Source organism: Pygocentrus nattereri, chromosome 11 (assembly GCF_015220715.1).
Source record: "Pygocentrus nattereri isolate fPygNat1 chromosome 11, fPygNat1.pri, whole genome shotgun sequence".
Classification (NCBI taxonomy): Eukaryota; Metazoa; Chordata; class Actinopteri; order Characiformes; family Serrasalmidae; genus Pygocentrus; species Pygocentrus nattereri.
Window position 1 is genome coordinate 41,205,505 of NC_051221.1, and position 18,399 is coordinate 41,223,903.

At 43.6% G+C, this 18,399-nt stretch overlaps 1 protein-coding gene across 1 annotated transcript; it reads right to left on the minus strand.

Moving 5' to 3' along the window:
* Positions 1 to 400: 400 nt before the first annotated feature.
* pus7l (pseudouridine synthase 7 like) lies at positions 401 to 17,598 on the minus strand. Its single transcript, XM_017717813.2, has 8 exons — positions 16,584 to 17,598; positions 14,825 to 14,984; positions 13,084 to 13,279; positions 12,885 to 12,983; positions 8,706 to 8,787; positions 8,033 to 8,322; positions 2,989 to 3,042; positions 401 to 1,309 (listed from the first exon to the last, which is right to left on the minus strand). The coding sequence occupies exons 1-8, from the start codon at positions 17,335 to 17,337 to the stop codon at positions 989 to 991; spliced, it is 1,956 nt and encodes a 651-aa protein (XP_017573302.1). The 5' UTR covers positions 17,338 to 17,598; the 3' UTR covers positions 401 to 988.
* Positions 17,599 to 18,399: the final 801 nt, after the last annotated feature.

Genomic DNA, 18,399 nt, shown 5'->3' on the forward strand with positions numbered 1-18,399 from the left:
ACTGAATTAAACAGAATCACTTATTGACACTTTGAAAAAATGGTGGTATTCCTTTCAACCTAATGGTTTGAGTCAAGTGTATAATTAAAGCAGGAGATTTACATGGTGCTAATTGGTGGGGTGGTGATTAGATTAAATAAGAAGCAAACTTCAGATACCACACAAGTCTTCACTGATGGATTACAATTGGGGTAAAAGGAAGCCTGTAAATTAGATTCACCGAACTGTCACTTTAAGCCGTGCTATTTTAGGCACTTGGTAAACAGTTAAGCGACGTGTGGTATTCTGATACTACAATGCCGTCTCTCCATCCATGCGGTATCCTATACACTGGGTGCCAGGAGTGGTTAGGTGCCAAATTGTTCAGAGGCCGTGTTAATAAGCAGTGATGAACGCTGGATTCTTGTGCTCTACAGGCCTCACATTTTATAATTAAGCATCCATCTACTGAAACACTGCTGTGCAATTTTAAAGAGGTGCGTTTTGAGAGAATACAGCTGTGGTACCTCTTGGGGAAAATAAAAAAAAGCAATTTCAACACTTTCTAAAAATCCAGTATACTACTATCTGATATCTCTCCTATAGTGACTATGTAAGCCATGACCATGTTAACTTAAGTCAGTAACAGTACAATAATGTTGGACCACAGAGTTTCATATGTAGAAGTGCTTCTGACAAGTAAAATGAAAATATATTGTACAGTAAAACAAAGGAATTTTTACTGTGTATTATATTGGCATAAATGTCTCTCAGAAAACACCATAAAAGCTGGAAATCTGTCCTCTTGTTCACTCAAAGCAGGTCTATTTCTGCTAATGGCATGTTATGCGTTCACCCCATCTAGTGGCCATTAAATAAAGTTGCACCAAACTGAAGGAATTCAGTCCTTCCAAGTGTGTTTGACGGTGGCCTGTTTCCCAAACCCGACGTCTGAAGTCAGCCTGCAGTCTGAGATTACAAACACAAAGTAAAACAGTTTTATAAGTTCCTAAGGCTCACACTTCATGATTTCCCTGAGGCAGACTGTGGCGTAGCAGGACGAATCCAAATCAAAAGACAGTGTCAAGCTGGCTGTGGAGTGAGGGGGTGATGGCCCCGTGACCTGCGGCTCCTCTTTAACACAGAGGCTATAGGTGACGTCATGAGGATGTGCCAATAGGGGGCGGTAGCATCCAGGAACGTTGAGCTTGAGCGAGGTGATTCTGAATCGGCATGAACTAAGACTGTCCTGCGCCAGCCGGTCCTGATACCACTTGCCAAGAACGTTCTCTGGATACTTCACGCTGTTGCCTGGCATGGGGAGGACCACCTAAAGGATGATCGACAACAATACAAAGAGACAAGCAATCAGACAAGAAAAGCACAGACAGGGCACGGAATACATGGCGCATAATTAACGATAGCAGCAAATTATGTTTTTAAAGGGGAAACTTTTTCAAATTGTTCAGAGTGGTTTGATGTTAAATGGTTAACTGTTGAGAAACTTACTGACTTCTTTACAGTGGTGGAGTCACAATATCTACAACACAGATATAGCCATTATATATACACACCACCACTAAATCAATTTAAATTTGATAATAGATAAATAGATCAATCAAGAGACAGACAGACAGAGACAGACAGACAGACAGACAGACAGACAGACAGACAGATAGATAGATAGATAGATAGATAGATAGATAGATAGATAGATAGATAGATAGATAGATAGATAGATAGATAGATAGATAGATAGATAGATAGACAGACAGACAGACAGATAAATAGATAGATAGATAGACAGACAGGCAGACAGACAGATAAATAGATAGAAAGATAGACAGACAGACAGACAGACAGACAGACAGCTAGATCGATAGATAGACAGATCAAGAGACAGACAGACAGATCAAGAGACAGACAGACAGAAAGACAGATCAAGAGACAGACAGACAGATCAAGAGACAGACAGATCAAGAGACAGACAGACAGATCAAGAGACAGACAAACAGAAAGACAGACAGATCAAGAGACAGACAGACAGGCAGACAGACAGATAGATAAATAGATAGAAAGATAGATAGATAGATAGATCAAGAGACAGACAGATCAAGAGACAGATAGATAGATAGATAGATAGACAGACAGACACACAGACAGATAGATCAAGAGACAGACAGACAGAAAGACAGACAGACAGATCAAGAGACAGACAGACAGACAGATCAAGAGACAGACAGACAGACAGACAGATCAAGAGACAGACAGACAGACAGACAGATCAAGAGACAGATAGATAGATAGATAGATAGATAGATAGATAGATAGATAGATAGATAGATAGATAGATAGATAGATCGATCGATCAAGAGACAGACAGACAGATCAAGAGACAGACAGACAGACAGATCAAGAGACAGACAAACAGAAAGACAGACAGATCAAGAGACAGTCAAACAGAAAGACAGACAGATCAAGAGACAGACAGACAGACAGACAGACAGATCAAGAGACAGACAGACAGACAGATCAAGAGACAGACAGATAGATAGATCAAGAGACAGACAGACAGACAGATCAAGAGACAGACAGATAGATAGATCAAGAGACAGACAGACAGAAAGACAGACAGATCAAGAGACAGACAGACAGACAGACAGATCAAGAGACAGACAGAAAGACAGACACTTTATTGATCCCGAAGGAAATTTAGCATCAAGCACCAGACCGTTTATTTACAACCACTTCATGTAATAAGTTTCTGTGAAGGAGCTTTCAGAGTCATTAAACTCTTCAGATGTCTGGTTCCCATCACCACCACTGTGAACAATTCTGACTCGGTGAGTTTCTCTATAATGGATCATTTCACATCAAACCACTCTAAATGAATTTACATCTTAACTACCTCATTTAAATAAATAAATAAATAGTTGCCCTACTTCACATCATTTTACAAAGATATTCATCAAAATGAAAGAGGAATAGAGGAGAAGAGAGTAACTGGACCTGTTTCAATGAAAAGGCATTGTCTTTTTCTTCTGCATGGGTGACAACATGGACCTGAAGGAAGACAAATGACATAATAAACAAGACATCTTCTGGTATCTCAGACTGAAAGTACAGCATTATGAACCGTCCAAAGGCTGTAGTAACAAGCACCATTTACTTTTCTTTAATAATGCTCATATTTACCTGTGAGGAGAGTAATCTACCTTTTACTTTGATCTGTACTGTTATAATGTTACTCACACCTTTTTTATTTTACATCAAAATAACCTGAAAAAGACAATAATATAGTTTAACAAACTTCACTACTCCTACTCAAGTGATTTTTTGGTAGCTGCTTTTAATTAGACTTGATTCATTATAAAACAATGTGCCTTTACACGAATATGATTTAGGGCAGAAACAACTAATGTTATCAATAATGTTGGCATAAATCTTATCAATTAGTTGTCACAATGCCATTGAAAGAGTGTAAACACGGATGGCAGAGACGACAGTACAGGGTTATGCATGGAACGTCACATTAACATCATTGCCAATCATCATGATTGGCACCCCACATCAGACTCAGTCAACCTCTATAACCGGTATTACATTCTCCAGCCACAACACTGCACTCTCCTCATCAGTCTCCAATCTTGGTGTGAGGTTTGATGCTCAACTCAAGTTTGAGGCCCGTATGAAACACCTCTGCAAGATCTCCTTTCACCACCTCAGAAACATCGCCAAACCTCGCCCCACTGACTGTATCTGATGCTGAAAAACTGGTTCATGCTTTCATCTCCTCCAGACTCGACTCCTGCAAAGCACTTCTCACTGGGATTCCTGGCAAGAGTCTCCAGAGGCTACAATACATTCAGACCAGTGCTGCTAGGATCCTGACGAGAGCGCGTAAATATGGACACATCACACCCGTCCTCTGTTCTCTTCACTGGCTTCCCATCTCTGCCAGGATCGAATACAAGGTCACCTCCTCACCCACCAGTGCATTTAGGGCAACGCCCCCACCTATCTGAAAGAATTCCTCACCCCACTGATTTCATCACGATCCCTTCGTTCTACAAACACAAATCGCCCCCCCCCCCCCTCCCCTCTCTCTTCAGCAGAACTTACAACCCTTGATCTTTCTATGGAGTGTAAAGATGTTTTTATAGTAGTTCTTTGATTTTATAGAAATGCTTCTACTGTATAGCACTTTGAGATTTGCTTAAAATGTAAGTGCGTTACAAATCTTCTTCTTTCGGCTGCTCCCTTTAGGGGTCACCACAGCGGATCATCTGCCTCCATCTCGCCCTATCCACTGCCTCCTCTACTTTCACACCAACCATCTCCATGTCCACCTTCACTACATCCATAAACCTTCTCTGAGGTCTACCTCTTCTCCTTCTGCCCGGCAGCTCCATCTCCAACATTCTTTGCCCAATATATCCACTATTCCTCCTCAACACATGTCCAAACCATCTCAACCTGGCCTCTCTGGCTTTATCTCCAAACTGCTCCACCTTCACTGTCCCTCTGATCTGCTCATTTCTAATCTTGTCCATCCTGGTCACTCCCAACGAAAATCTCAGCATCTTCATCTCTGCCACCTCCAGCTCAGCCTCCTGTCTTTTAGACAGAGCCACAGTCTCCAAACCAAACATCATAGCAGGACGCACTGCTGTCTTGTAGACCTTCCCTTTCACTCTTGCTGCTATCCTTCTGTCACACATCAGTCCTGACACCCGTCTCCACCCACTCCATCCTGCCTGCACCCTCTTCTTCACCTCTTTTCTACACTGTCCATTGCTCTGGATGGTTGACCCAAGATATTTGAAGTCATCCACCTTTACGACCTCTATTCCTTCCTTGCATCTTCATAAAGTGTGTTACAAATAAAATGTATTATTATTATTTATTATTATTATTATTATTATTATTATTATCTAAAAAGATGCTTTTTTCTAAACTGTGTAAAACTGAACTCACATTAGACAGCACTGTGAATGTCATGCGTGAGGTTCTAGAGAAACACCTCCAGTGTAAAAAACATAAAAGCTCAACATGGTGAGTAACCCGCAGTAAAACTGTAGTCAAGAGTTAAAAACAGCATGACTTCGTCTGCGTTTCAGCAAAATAAATACTAGCTGAGGAGATGAGCTGCATTTTTGTCTAAACATGGTTAAATTACACGTACTTGCTGCTAATGTGGTAACGCATACAGACCGGCTCATCCATACACACACGTTGGTGATATTGCTGATTATTTCGGGGTTGTCAGCAAACTGGATGATCGTGTTGGAACCGTGTTTCGTGATGCAGTCGTACTTGTACAGTGTCCAGAACACGGGTGAAAGGACACAGCCTTGTCGGCATCCTGTGCTGAGTATGAGGGAGGGAGAGGTGTGGTCACCCATCCTAACAGACTGTGGTCTGCAGGTGAGGATGTCCAGAATCCATCTGCACAATGCGCGACCTATTCCAAGAGTGTTTAGTTTGGAGACCAGTGTGGAGCGGATGACTGTATTGAAGGCAGAGCTGAAATCAGCAAACAGCAAGTGTGTGTTCTGTCCAGAGGGTTGACAGAGGCTGCATTGCAAGAGAGACCACATCATTAGCAGACCTGTTCAAGCAGTAGGTAAACTGATAGGGGTCCAAACTGCTGGGAAGAAGCTTTATATGAAGCACTTCATCACTATGGGTGTGAGAGAGATGGGGCAGTAGTCACTCATGCATGAGATGATGGGCTTCTTAGGGACTGGAATGACAGTTGCAGCTTTAAAGCAGACAGGGATGCTACACTGATCCAGAAAAAGGCTGAAGATGTCCGTGAGGTTGGCAGCCAGCTGGTAGTCACACGCTTTCAGGACACGACCTGAAAGGCTATCTGAACCCACTGCTTGCCGAGCGCTCGCCTCACCTCCTCTGTGGAGGGAGGCAGGGCAGTGGTGGTTAGCTGAGTTAGTACGAGCGCCGATTCCTCTGTGGAGGGGGGCAGGGCAGCGATGGTTAGCTGAGCCTGAGCAGTGGTCTCAAAGTGGGCATAGAAAGTGTTCAGTTCAGCAGGAGAGGCATCTGTGGTTGCTGAATTACTGACTTTGCTCTTATAGTCAGCGATTGCTTGGATCCCTTGCCACAAGCGTCAGGGATCTGAGTTGGTGTTGAAGTAGGCTGCAATTTGTGTGCTGTACTTGTGCTGTACTTGTGCTTTGCATCCCAGATGCCAGCCTTTAGGCTGCATCTGGCAGTTTAAAGCTCCTCACTGTTGCCAGATTTGAAGGCTCCATCGCACGCTTTTAGCAGACAGTGGAGTTTGTTGTTCGGCCATGGTTTTTAGTTTGGAAGTGTTCAAATTTGGTCTGTTTGAGTGACATCATCCACACTCTTCTTGGTGAATCCAGTGACAGATACTCATTTACATGAACCAGAGCCTCTGCTGGCTGTTGTTTCGAACATGTCCCAGTCAGAACACTGAAAGCAGACCCGTAACACTGACACTGCCCTTCTGGCCAAACACCGTTGCTCTAACCCGTTTCAGCAGCTGCTGGTATATGGGCTGCATCAATGGAGGAACACGGCCACTCTTACTGAAGGGAGGTTGGGGATGGTGCTGTAAGCCTCTTTGACGTTCATGTAGACACGGTCCAGCAAGTTTTCGCCCTTGTGTCAAACAGGAGACATGCTGATGGAACTTGGAGAACACTGCTCCAAGATCAGTCTGATAGACATCCCCTGCGATGATGAGAAAATGTCGTCCAGGGTGGAGATTTTAAAATTTCTTTGGTTTTCATGTGGACAGATTTTTTTTTATTACATGCAAACTGTACACGTATGTTTACTACTGTTTGATGAGTAGCGATGAGCTGTTTGATGAGTAGTAAACATGCTTTATGGCCCTGTATGCCTGACATGACTGATAACCAGGCTGCCTCTGTTCACTCGCTGATATCAGGTTTGACTACCTGATGTTAACGACCACACAAATGAATGAATTTATCTTTGCTTCAATCATTAGAGGAGAAATACTTTTAACAGCAATGTGAAGTTCTTCACATCAAACTACCTCCATAACGGTACTTGGACCACCATGTAAGATTTGTTCATGCATTGTTATTTTTTTTTGGTTGTTGTTTCTCCACAGAGGGCCTGGGTTCGATTCCCCGGCCAGGTGACCGGGGTCCTCTGCTTGGGTTTCCTCTGGGTTCTCCGGTTTCCTCCCACAGTCCAAAGACATGCGGTCAGGCCAACTGGACATGCTACATTGCCCTTAGGTGTGATTGTGTGAGTGACTGTCTGTGTCTGTCTGTCTGCCCTGCGATGGACTGGCGACCTGTCCAGGGTGTATCCTGCCTTCCGCCCGATGACCGCTGGGATAGGCTCCAGCACCGCCACGACCCTGAGTGAGGAGCGTCTTAGAAAATGTGTGTGTGTGTGTGTGTGTTTCTTCACACTGAGTAAAATGGCATTTTAGAGGGCAATGCAGAAGGCACTGATAAACTCACTTCAGAAAGTAGTGTAGGTGTTTGAAAGAGCATTGTGCAAAAGGAGGAAAAACCCTCTACTGACTACTGGCTGCACCAACCCCCACCCATGATCAAAGCCATAGTGAACTGGTTAACTGATGGAGATCATCATTACCTGCAGTCCTAGCATCATTTTACAGGCTCTTTGTAGGATGCCACAGAAGAACCACTTTTGGCTCCCTAAAATTGTTCAAATCAATGATTTTTCAAAGAGCCATTGTAAATGTGATGTGGATGAGTAACGGACCTTTTTAGTGCTTTAAGCTTAAAGAATCTCCACATAATGTAAAGGTTCTAGGAAGGGATAAGTTGTTAAAGAACTTATATTATCTGAAGGTTCTTTAAACTTGTACAAGGTTCTTCACACTCACAAATCTCTTTTCAAAAAACGGCACTGCTCCAGGAACCCTTTATTTACTTACCTCTGGAAATGCCATATTACTGACACGCCTATCTAGTCAGTCCTTACTTGCTCTTTAAACAGCACTTCAGTCGGCGCTACAACAGTTTTCACTTCGGCTAAAAATCTTGACTGGACTCACCTGAGCTGCGTCAGATTCTTCTGTTGCTGAGGCATCTCTCTGGGGCCTGGTGCACACCAGATCTCCCTGCACAGGCCAGTGTGGCAGCGTGTTCAGCCTGTAGGAGGCTGCCTCGTTCCACAGGCGGCTGCAGTAAGCATGCAGGTAGAAGACCCTCATGCCGTGGGGCAGGCTGAGCCAGGCTCGCCCGCAGCCCTCTTGACCGCTGCCGTAACGGTGCAGTGCCCGCAGCATCAGCCTCTCTCTAGCTTTATATGCAGGCATCAGCAGCAGGCTCTCTTTGGCATTGCCTGAGGAACAGTATACAGTTATGTGCAAATGTGTGAGCACCCCTGAATAAATACCACTTTGAACAAAGTTTAAATGGAAAACGTTTAATTTTCTTTTTATCTGCTGAGCTTAACACACGAAGGGGGAAAATGATCAAGCAAAATCACTATTTTATAAAATCTAATACTTGCTCCCCCTCTGTATGTTAAATTCAGCAAATAGACAGTAGTTTTGTATTAACATATGCAGAAGTGTGTTCTCTGCAGAGGACGTGAAGCTTCTTTTGACTTAGACATGTGTGATCTGACTGGTGTCAGAGTTGCATCCAGTTGAATAACTCGTAACAATGGACATAAATCTCATATTTGGGAACACAGGTGTGTTGTGATGGTGGGCCACTTGCCTGTGCGGAGAAAGTGCCGCTTCGCTTTGTTCTGGAGGTCTTCGCCTTCCTCTGGGCTCAGAAACAACCGGACAGCAGTAACCTGAGAGAGACACGCCATATGGCTGTAGTGGTTTTGCCACTGCTGATGTGTGACGTTTAAGTTTAAGGCTGGGTATTGTGTAACTTTTGTCGATACCAAAAACAATGAGTGCAATATTTTGATGTTAAAAATCAAGGTAATTGATAACATCGTCTGACCCTTGGTTGTGGCCTAGACCTTGTTTATGTTTTAGCATGAGCATTTTAATGAAAAGCACATACATAATAATGTGATACTAAAGTTAAAAATGATTTTTTTTTTCTAGAAACTACTTTGCCTCTCTTTTTTTGCCATCTCACGCTTCTGATGGTACGAGGTCATGATCACTTGCATACGGGGCAGTCGTGGGCTGGAGGTTAGGGAACCAGCCTCGTGACCGGAAGGTCGCCGGTTCGATCCCCAGAGCCGACAGCATATGACTGAGGTGTCCTTGAGCAAGACACCTAACCCCCAACTGCGGATTGGGCTGCCCACCGCTCCGGGCAAGTGTGCTCACTGCCCCCTAGTGTGTGTGTGTGCTCACTAGAGTGTATGTGGTGTTTCACTTCACGGGTGGGTTAAATGAGGAGGTGGAATTTCCCTGTTGTGGGACTAATAAGGGTCACTTAATCTAATGATGCCCCCTGCTGGAGAAACCCAGACTGCAACACAGGCTCTGAATAAACGCATTGCAAAGCCACATCACAAATTATGAAAGCGACATGTTTTCCTTTGTTACCTCAGAGTCATTGTGCAGTTCAGCTACAGACGCCTGTGGGAAATCATGAAGAAATTTATTGCCATAACTTACAGCACATCTGAACCGTCACGACACTTAATCAGTGCACAGAATGCTTAGAATTTTCCCCAGCTGTAACTTTCCTGAAACAGTGGAAAAATGCATGTCACAATCTATCAGATTAATAATCCACCACATAATAACACACCGTTTCACTGTAAAAGACAATAAAACAATGTGTGTACACATGGCTCACTGTTATTTAGTAAGCTGTTTGGTCCTCTGCAAGTTCTCCTTCCTAACATAGTCTTTATTGGTATCAGTTACGCCCACAGTCATCGGCTTACTTTTCAATCATTACCGATGTCCAGGTTAGGCCCCATTACCCAGGCCTAACCAATACCGTTACCCTAACTTTGATCCAGATTCCTGTATGATACTTTTATCTATACCAGCGTCCTCGCTGTCCTGAGCACGCAGTATCACTAGTGATTGTCAGAGAAAGTGCCTCCTGGCTCAAAACCACCAGTATAGCTCATAACGCCATCTATTCCAAGGCCCGTTTTCCTGTCTTTGAATCACAAATACAAACTGAAAGAGTGGTTTAAAGGGGAATTCCACTTCTTCTTTCGGCTGCTCCCTTTAGGGGTCGCCACAGTGGATCATCTGCCTCCATCTTGCCCTATCCATTGCCTCCTCTACTTTCACACCAACCATCTCCATGTCCACCTTCACTACATCCATAAACCTTCTCTGAGGTCTACCTCTTCTCCTTCTACCCGGCAGCTCCATCTCCAACATTCTTTGCCCAATATCTCCACTATTCCTCCTCAACACATGTCCAAACCATCTCAACCTGGCCTCTCTGGCTTTATCTCCAAACTGCTCCACCTTCACCGTCCCTCTGATCTGCTCATTTCTAATCCTGTCCATCCTCGTCACTCCCAACGAAAATCTCAGCATCTTCATCTCCGCCACCTCCAGCTCAGCCTCCTGTCTTTTAGACAGAGCCACAGTCTCCAAACCAGACATCATAGCAGGACACACTGCTGTCTTGTAAACCTTCCCTTTCACTCTTGCTGCTATCCTTCTGTCACACATCAGCCCTGACACCCGTCTCCACCCACTCCATCCTGCCTGCACCCTCTTCTTCACCTCTTAAAGGGGAATTCCACCGATTTTTCTAAATTCCTTCATAATTCAATCACTGAAATAAAGTCTTCTGCATCAAAGCACTTTGCTTTTTAGGGAAACTTTCTTTATAGTAGTGGTGATAAAACAACACAAACACACAATTTTATTTACTATTATCCAAAACCACCACAAATCTATGTGATTATCTACTGATAAAATAGTGATAAATCTTGGGGACTACTTTGCCTTACAATACCCTGCATGTATGTCTTTTTACCAGCCACTTTATACAGTACCTTTCTGTGAGGCAGCCTTAAGAGGCATTAAACTCGTCAGACGTCTGCTTCTTACCATCATTGTGAACAATTCTGACTCAGTAAGTTTCTCTAAAATCACACATTTTACATCAAAGCACTGTAAGTTTACATCTAAATGATTAAATTATGGAGATATTTTGAAAATGGGTGGAATTCCCCTTCAAATCATAAATAAATGTGCATTATTCTAAATTTGGCGGTTGGTGAGAGTAGCCAGTTTCACCTGGGGGGAGAAGTAAAGGGGGCCAGTCAACACGCCAGACAGTTTTACCAGCTGCATGCCACGTGAGCCGCCAGGTCATAAGGCGTCTGCGGGTGTACTGTTCCTTTAAACCATTTTTATTTTAAGTGCTGCGTTTAACGCAATTCAGTGTGTACATGGACTACATGTCTAGCCAATGAGAATAAAAGCTCTGTCGTCATCCAGCTGTTTCTCTGCTCATGCAGCCAGCTGGAAAAGAACTGCAGCACTTGGACCTGAAAACTGCAGCTGCCTCACTCTGACTCGATTATAAGGCCCTGTGTCATCATGACACAAGTCAGTACCGAGCCAGGCAGCAATAGATCTGAGCAGCGCTGCATTAAGCTGAAGAAGCATATTAAGTGCAATGGAATACAGACTAACCAAGAAGCTCTGACCCGAGACACGGAAGGTCAATTAGACAGCCAATCAGCAGTCTAGACCAAGGATCAAACGTGATTATTGGCTTATTGATGCTAATAAAAGTGATCACACAGGTACTGAAATGTTCAATACTACGCAGTATTAAAAGGAATTGGTATCATAAAAGTTTAAAATGTCTAAACCCAGCCCTACTTAAAGGGGAATTCCACCGATTTTTACATTTTTCACCAGAATTTAATCTTTGAGAGATAAACAAAGTCATTCAAAGTGGTTAGACGTGAAACGCCGATTGCTTTACAGTGGTGGTGATGGGAACCAGGGGTCACACTGCCTGCAACACAAATATAGCCATTTTATTCAATATCCGAAACTTTCAGTAAACATTAAGCTCCTCTGAACCAGACATCTGGTTCCTATCACCACCACTGTGTACAATTCTAGGTGGGTCAAGTTTCTCTAGGTAGTTTCTCAACTTTCACATCGTCTAATGTCTCTGTATCTTAATGAATTTATGAAGTAGAAACATCAGTGGAATGAACACAGCACAGGCAAACTGAGCACTGTCTGCTGTGTGTGGGGATGGGCTACATTTGCCTAGTAAAATATATCAGATTTAACAAATTCAAAGTCTGAAAATCAGGGGAATCGGTACAGATTTCTATAAATGAAAACAGTCAGATCTGACTGTTAACAAGCTACCATTCTCCATTTTCCCCATATATTCACTATATCACTCCTCAGAAGCACTAGTCTGGACAAAGAGGACCTCAGAACCTCGAGTGCATCAACAAAAAAGATAATAATAATAATAATAATAATAATAATAAATTACATTTATATAGCGCCTTTCACAAACCCAAGGTCGCTTCACATAGCAAAAAAAACACAACTATACAGAGGAGGAGGAAGAAAAATGTGCATTAAACAGAAAAGTCTTTAAGTCAGATTTAAAAGAGGAAAGAGAAGAGCCTCCCTGAGGGATCGAGGAGGAGAATTCCAGAGTTTGGGGGATGTGGCACTAAAGGACCTCCCTCTCAAAGTGGAAAGTCTGGTGCTGGGACAGCAAGTAAGTTATTGCTAGAAGACCTGAGAGAGCGAGAGGGAGTGTAAGAGGTCAGCAGTTCTCTGAGGTTGGGGGGAGCAGGTTATGCAAAGCTTTGAAAGTGAGAAGTAAGATTTTAAACTTTATACGGGACGGGAGCGGCGGCCGGCGTAGCTGAGAGAGAACGGGGGTGAGAACTCCAGCTGCAGAGCTCTGAATGAATTCTGAACGTCAATAAAGTAAACGGAAACATCCTCTTACCATGTCTTCCTTCAGAAGTGCAAGGCCAACCTGGTCAGCTTGAACAGTCTGGCTATTTCCAAACCTCTGAGGTCCGTAAAAATTCACAAAGCCCCGCGCCTGTGAGGAGTTTTACCGGACGTCAGCAGAGTCACTTCAGACAGAGTACACACTGACAAGCAGTGATGACGTCAAGTCAAAATGAACGAATTAGATTCACCTTCACATTCTCCACAGCCGCTTTCACAAGCGCTTCCAGGTCTGATGAACTACATTTCCCATGAGGCTTCAGGTCCCGGATGACGAGGTCAAAGTGGTTGCCCTGTAGCCTCCCGAGTCGAAGCGGTTCGGACGCTGGATGGATATTAGACAGCTGCATTCCTCTCCTCTCAAACTCTGAGGCCTTCTCCAGCAACCTACCACCGGACAAATCCCAAAACGCCGTAAGAACACCACAATGTACACAAAAAAGGTTCATCAGGCTTTTTTCTTTTTTTCATATTTTAAAACAACAGGGCTTATATAAAAACTGTGTAATGAGGGGTGAGACTTTATAAGAAATATATGATGCAAGAGCAATTTTTGGAAAACTAATTGTGACTTTCTTCACCAATATTGCGATGATATCAGTTTAAATATCAATTTTCAATCCAATTTTCTTTCTAAATTAAGCTCCAGGCATCTTATTTTGGACAAGAAAACCACAATACCTACTTTTCTGGCTTGAGGCTTAAACACTGGACACACTTTACCAGACGGTTGGGTTAGATATGGTTGTGATGTCACAGCACATGGTTGCTTCTGATTGGTCTAATTTGTTCTCAAGCTCATGTTATTAGTTTACATTTTCCCACTTAAAACTCGACGGTGTTGCTTATAATGTAGGCTGTAATTAAAATAGTAAAACTGCATTCTTTTCAACTGCAACATCCTGCTTTGAAGGTTCCTCTGCTGTTTTTATATATTTCAATGGAAATGTCCAAAACTGGAAGCAAACTTTTCCTCTTAATAGGCTGCCAAGCAAAGCAACGTTTATAAACGTTTATTATTGTGTTTTAATGCTGTTTCTTTTGGCAGTTATGCTGTCTGTCCCCAGTTAACCTGATACAGTTATTGGGAAAACAAACATTTTAGTTACATACATATGAATTAAAAATGATTAGTCAATTTTCCATCCCACCAGTGGAATGGCTACTAGAAGGCCTGCAGAAAGAGGCTGCGAATGTTTTGATAAAGGCAAGTAGTGAAACATGAACTGCACATAGGAATATACACTCACCGGCCACTTTATTAGGTACAGTTCAGCCGCTTGTTAACACAAATAGCTAATCAGCCAATCACACGGCCGCAACTCAGTGCATTTAGGCGTGTAGAGGTGGTCAAGACGACTTGCTGAAGTGCAGACCGAGCATCAGAACGGGGAAGAAAGGGGATTTAAGGGGCTTTGAACGTGGCGTGGTTGTTGGTGCCAGACGGGCTGGTCTGAGTATTTCAGAAACTGCTGATCTGCTGGGATTTTCACACACAACCATCTCTAGGGTTTACAGAGAACGGTCCGAAAAAGAGGAAATATCCAGTGAGCGGTCAGTTGTGTGGACGAAAATGCCTTGTTGATGTGAGAGGTCAGAGGAGAATGGGCAGACTGGTTCCAGATGATAGAAAGGCAGCAAGAACTCAAATAAACAACCAACATCTCTGAGGAACGTTTCCAACACCTTGTTGAAAGTGTGGACAAGAAGAATTAAGACAGTTCTGAAGGCAAAAGGAGGTCCAGCCTTTTACTAGTGTACCTAATAAAGTGGCTGGTGAGTGTATACTAGATGCATGTGATGTTCAACCCTTTAACTGTTACATCAGGGGGGTTGCAGAGTGCAGTGGCTTTATGGATAAATGAAACCATGATGTTTGGAGAACGATATGAGTCTTGACGTGGTCATATATGGGCATGTTCTGTCCATTACCTCTCTGCTGAGATCTTCTTCACTACCATGGACTGGTAGGTGATGGCCCTTTTGTCTTTGATACCAGCATAGGAGAAATCAGATGGAAGAACTCCAAGCACTGCTGCCATGTAGCTAATGGCCTCCAGAGTCTCAAGGTTTTCTTTTTTCAGTGTGAAACCTTTTGGAAAAAGAAAGATTAGACATTGGTACAATTACACGCAAATGTTTATCCTCTACAGAGAATGCACACATTTTAATGTGCTAATACTGATAATTCTGTGAATTTAATGTATTTTGGGGTTTAAAAATAAATAAATAAATAAATAAATAAACATTTGGCCTGTGCAAAAGTTTTGGAGGACTTTATATTTGCTGTTTTTCTGTGTTAAACTCAGTAAAATAAGTAGAAATTGGGCACTAAACATATTAGCTGGAAAAGGGTCAAATTTTTATTAGTTAAATTTAATAATAACATGCAATTTGGACCGGTAATGTTCAAACCTTTGAATGTGATTTGTATATCGCTGCAATCAGAACAAAACCACGTATCGTATCTCCGTTTTTGTTGTTTAAGTTTTTGAGGTAATTTAAAAATATTCATGGTCCTTCACATTACAAGTTTCATGACCAACAGAAACAGCCCCAAAATGACTTCTGGTTCCTTTGACTTACATTAAAAATAAATGTTTTTTTACCATTCTGGAGATATAAGGTTTTGTTCTGCCAGCTGTGATATGCTGAAGACCACAGAAAAAGAAAAAAAGCTTGAATAATCTATAATGAATAATCAATTCTCACTGATTTTTACAGCTTATCAGATTTCTCACAAACTTCTCAGACTTTGCAATGGAGATCTTTCACTGACAACTGTATGACACTGACACACATCGGGCTGTGTTCTAAACTTGATGCTTTACGTTGGTTCTCCACTCCAGATCCTATAATAGTCATAACCTTCTGAAGGGTTCCAAAACCCTTCTTGATTGTTTTTAAACCAGGTGATAAGACTACACTCTTAAAAAAGACAGATCTTCCCAGGGTTCCATCGCAAAGGCTCTATATAAAACTATTTCAAGCTTAAATAGTTCTTTGCCTGGTGAAATGGTTCCTGAGTTTGATGGGAGAATTCAGAACCTTTTTGAAAATTGTTCTAAATAGCACCAAAATGGGTTCTTCTGCTGTTAGAACACTCGTAATTTGTACTTCAGTGGTTCTTCAGTAGAGAAAATAGCTCCACGTAAGAACCTCAAACACTAAACGAACCCTTTGCATGATTAAAGGGTTCTCCGCATCATTAAAGATTTCTGCAGACTGATGGAGAATGTGCTATAGATGGTTCTATACAGAACCGTTTAAAAATGGTTCTATATAGCACCCAAAAGGGTTCTTCTATTGCCAAGCTTGTATCAATAGTAAAACCCCTTTGGGTGCTGTATAGAACCCTTTTCAAAAGAACCATCTATAGCACATTGATGCACATTTTCCATCAAGCCTAATAACCTTTTCCATGATGCAAAGAACCCTTTAGTCATGTGAGGTATTCATAGTTCCATATAGAACCATTTTCTTTGCTAAAGAACTCTTGAAGCACATCTTATCTAAGAGTGAAGCTTGACATCGCAGCAATGCAAGAACCCCTTTTGCTGCTACAGAACCAAATACAGCACATTTGCCATCGATCTGAAGTACCATTTCACCAACGGTTCTAAACCAAACTAAAGAATCCTTGAAGAACCACCGTTTTTTTACGAACGTACTACTCACCCCCCCATCTCACCTGAGTAGATCTCCGCCTGTTCTTCACGGTCTGAGGCCGACCTCTTCCCGCTCTTCTTGCCCTGGTTTCCTTTCTCTCTCAGCCTCACTGCAATGGCAGTCTGGTCCTGCTCTGCAAAGCTCTTCGTCTCCACCAGCTTCCCAAACCTCCTGCTGATGAAGTGGTGGACGGACGTCCGGTGTTCCTTGCTGTCGTCGGGCAAGAAGGTGAAGACAGAGCCAGGAACTTTAGCATCTATGAACCTGAAGAAGTCCTCCGCCTCCCCCTCAGAGACCAGCTGCGATAGCTCTCTGAAGTCTGGGTCCACCTTGACCAGGATCCCCGTCTGGCGGGTGACCGTCATTAGAAAGGGGTAGTTATGCCTCACTGCTCTGTGCACACTGGCTCGCTGCTGCTTCTCAGGGAAGGTGCCAAGGGCCATTTCAGTGTCCTCCTTCTGCTCCTCAACACATGCCACAGTTCTGCTGGCAAACCCTCCCAGTGCCTCATGCACTGAAGAGCCCAGTATGGCACTCAGGTCAAACCCCTCCTGGCTCAAAACTCCATCCCCATTCTGAACCACAGTGGTCACGCCAGCAGTGCCGGCTTTTCTGGAGCCCTGTCTGACTTCAGCCACCTCTGGTCTACCTGTGCTGGTCACAGGTCGCCCCTGGACGTCTAATTCAGTGACCACGAAGTCCCGGGTGGAGTTCTTGATGCTGCCACAGAAGCCTTCGTGGTCAGACATGAAGCAGGGCTGAGTGTCCCTCTCCATCTCACCTCCAGCTGACCTGAGGACAGGGATGTTGATCAAACGCTCGTGTCCTTTCGAGCGGAGGGACAAAGACGCATTTTCACAATGTCCACTTTACTGAGCCGGTTATTAAACCGGCATAGCGCTCGAATTCCTCCTGCCGCATAAATATGAGCGAAACGCTGTTCTGGGAGTTGTTTTATACCCCAGAAGGAAAAACGTGGAGTCCAGCAGACGCGGCGTGTCCTCTCCCTGACCCACACGCAGTAAACAGCCGCGGAAGCTCCGGCCCGCCCGCGCAGGTCGAGAGGAGGAGCTCACCTCGCTTAAAGGCGCAGAGACTCGAAAAGCGACTTAAAGCCCGAGGCAATGAAACAGCTCGGGAAAAGCTCCAGTTCTGGGGTTTAAAAGATGTTTTGGGTGCGGTGTCAAATCTAAACGAAGATACGCCTCGAAAACGAAGACACGTGGCATAAAAACGCGTTCAAATGTGAGCTCACCTAGTTTAATAGTTCAAAGGGGAACTCCGCCGAATTTTCTGAATTGAAGGGTTAAAATTAAGTGACACTTTTTTTATCCCACAAACGGGGAAATTTCACCTCTGCATTTAACCCATCCATGCAGGGAAACACTACACACACTAGGGGGCAGTGAGCACACTTGCCCGGAGTGGTGGGCAGGCCTTTCCAGCACCAGGGGAACAGCTGGGGGTTAGGTGTCTTGCTAAAGGACACCTCAGTCATGGACTGTCAGCTCTGGGGATTGAACCTGGTCACAGGGCCAGTTCCCTAACCTCCAGCCCATGACTGCCCTAATAAGCAACTGGGGGTTAGGTGCTTCCATCACAGACTGTCAGCCAAGGGGATCGAACCGGCGACCTTCCGGTCACAGGGCTGGTTCCCTAACCTCCAGTCCACGACTGCCCCAAAATGTAAAGAAAGTAATTTATAGAGGTTTGATGCGAAATGCGCTGCTCTAGATGAACTTACCGAGTCAAAACTGTTCACAGTGGGGGTGATAGAACCCAGGCACCCACCTCTAAAAGCTCCCTCACAGAAAGTTATGATATGAATGGTTATAACT

Bases quoted from the DNA above. Each gene is read 5' to 3' on its own strand.
- pus7l (XM_017717813.2), bottom strand. From the start codon at position 17,337: ATGGAGAGGGACACTCAGCCCTGCTTCATGTCTGACCACGAAGGCTTC. The intron at 13,280-14,824 runs GTAATGGACAGA...GTCCGGTGGTAG, and splicing joins AAGAAGATCTCAGCAGAGAG to GTTGCTGGAGAAGGCCTCAG. The intron at 12,984-13,083 runs GTGAATCTAATT...AACTCCTCACAG, and splicing joins CGGCTGTGGAGAATGTGAAG to GCGCGGGGCTTTGTGAATTT.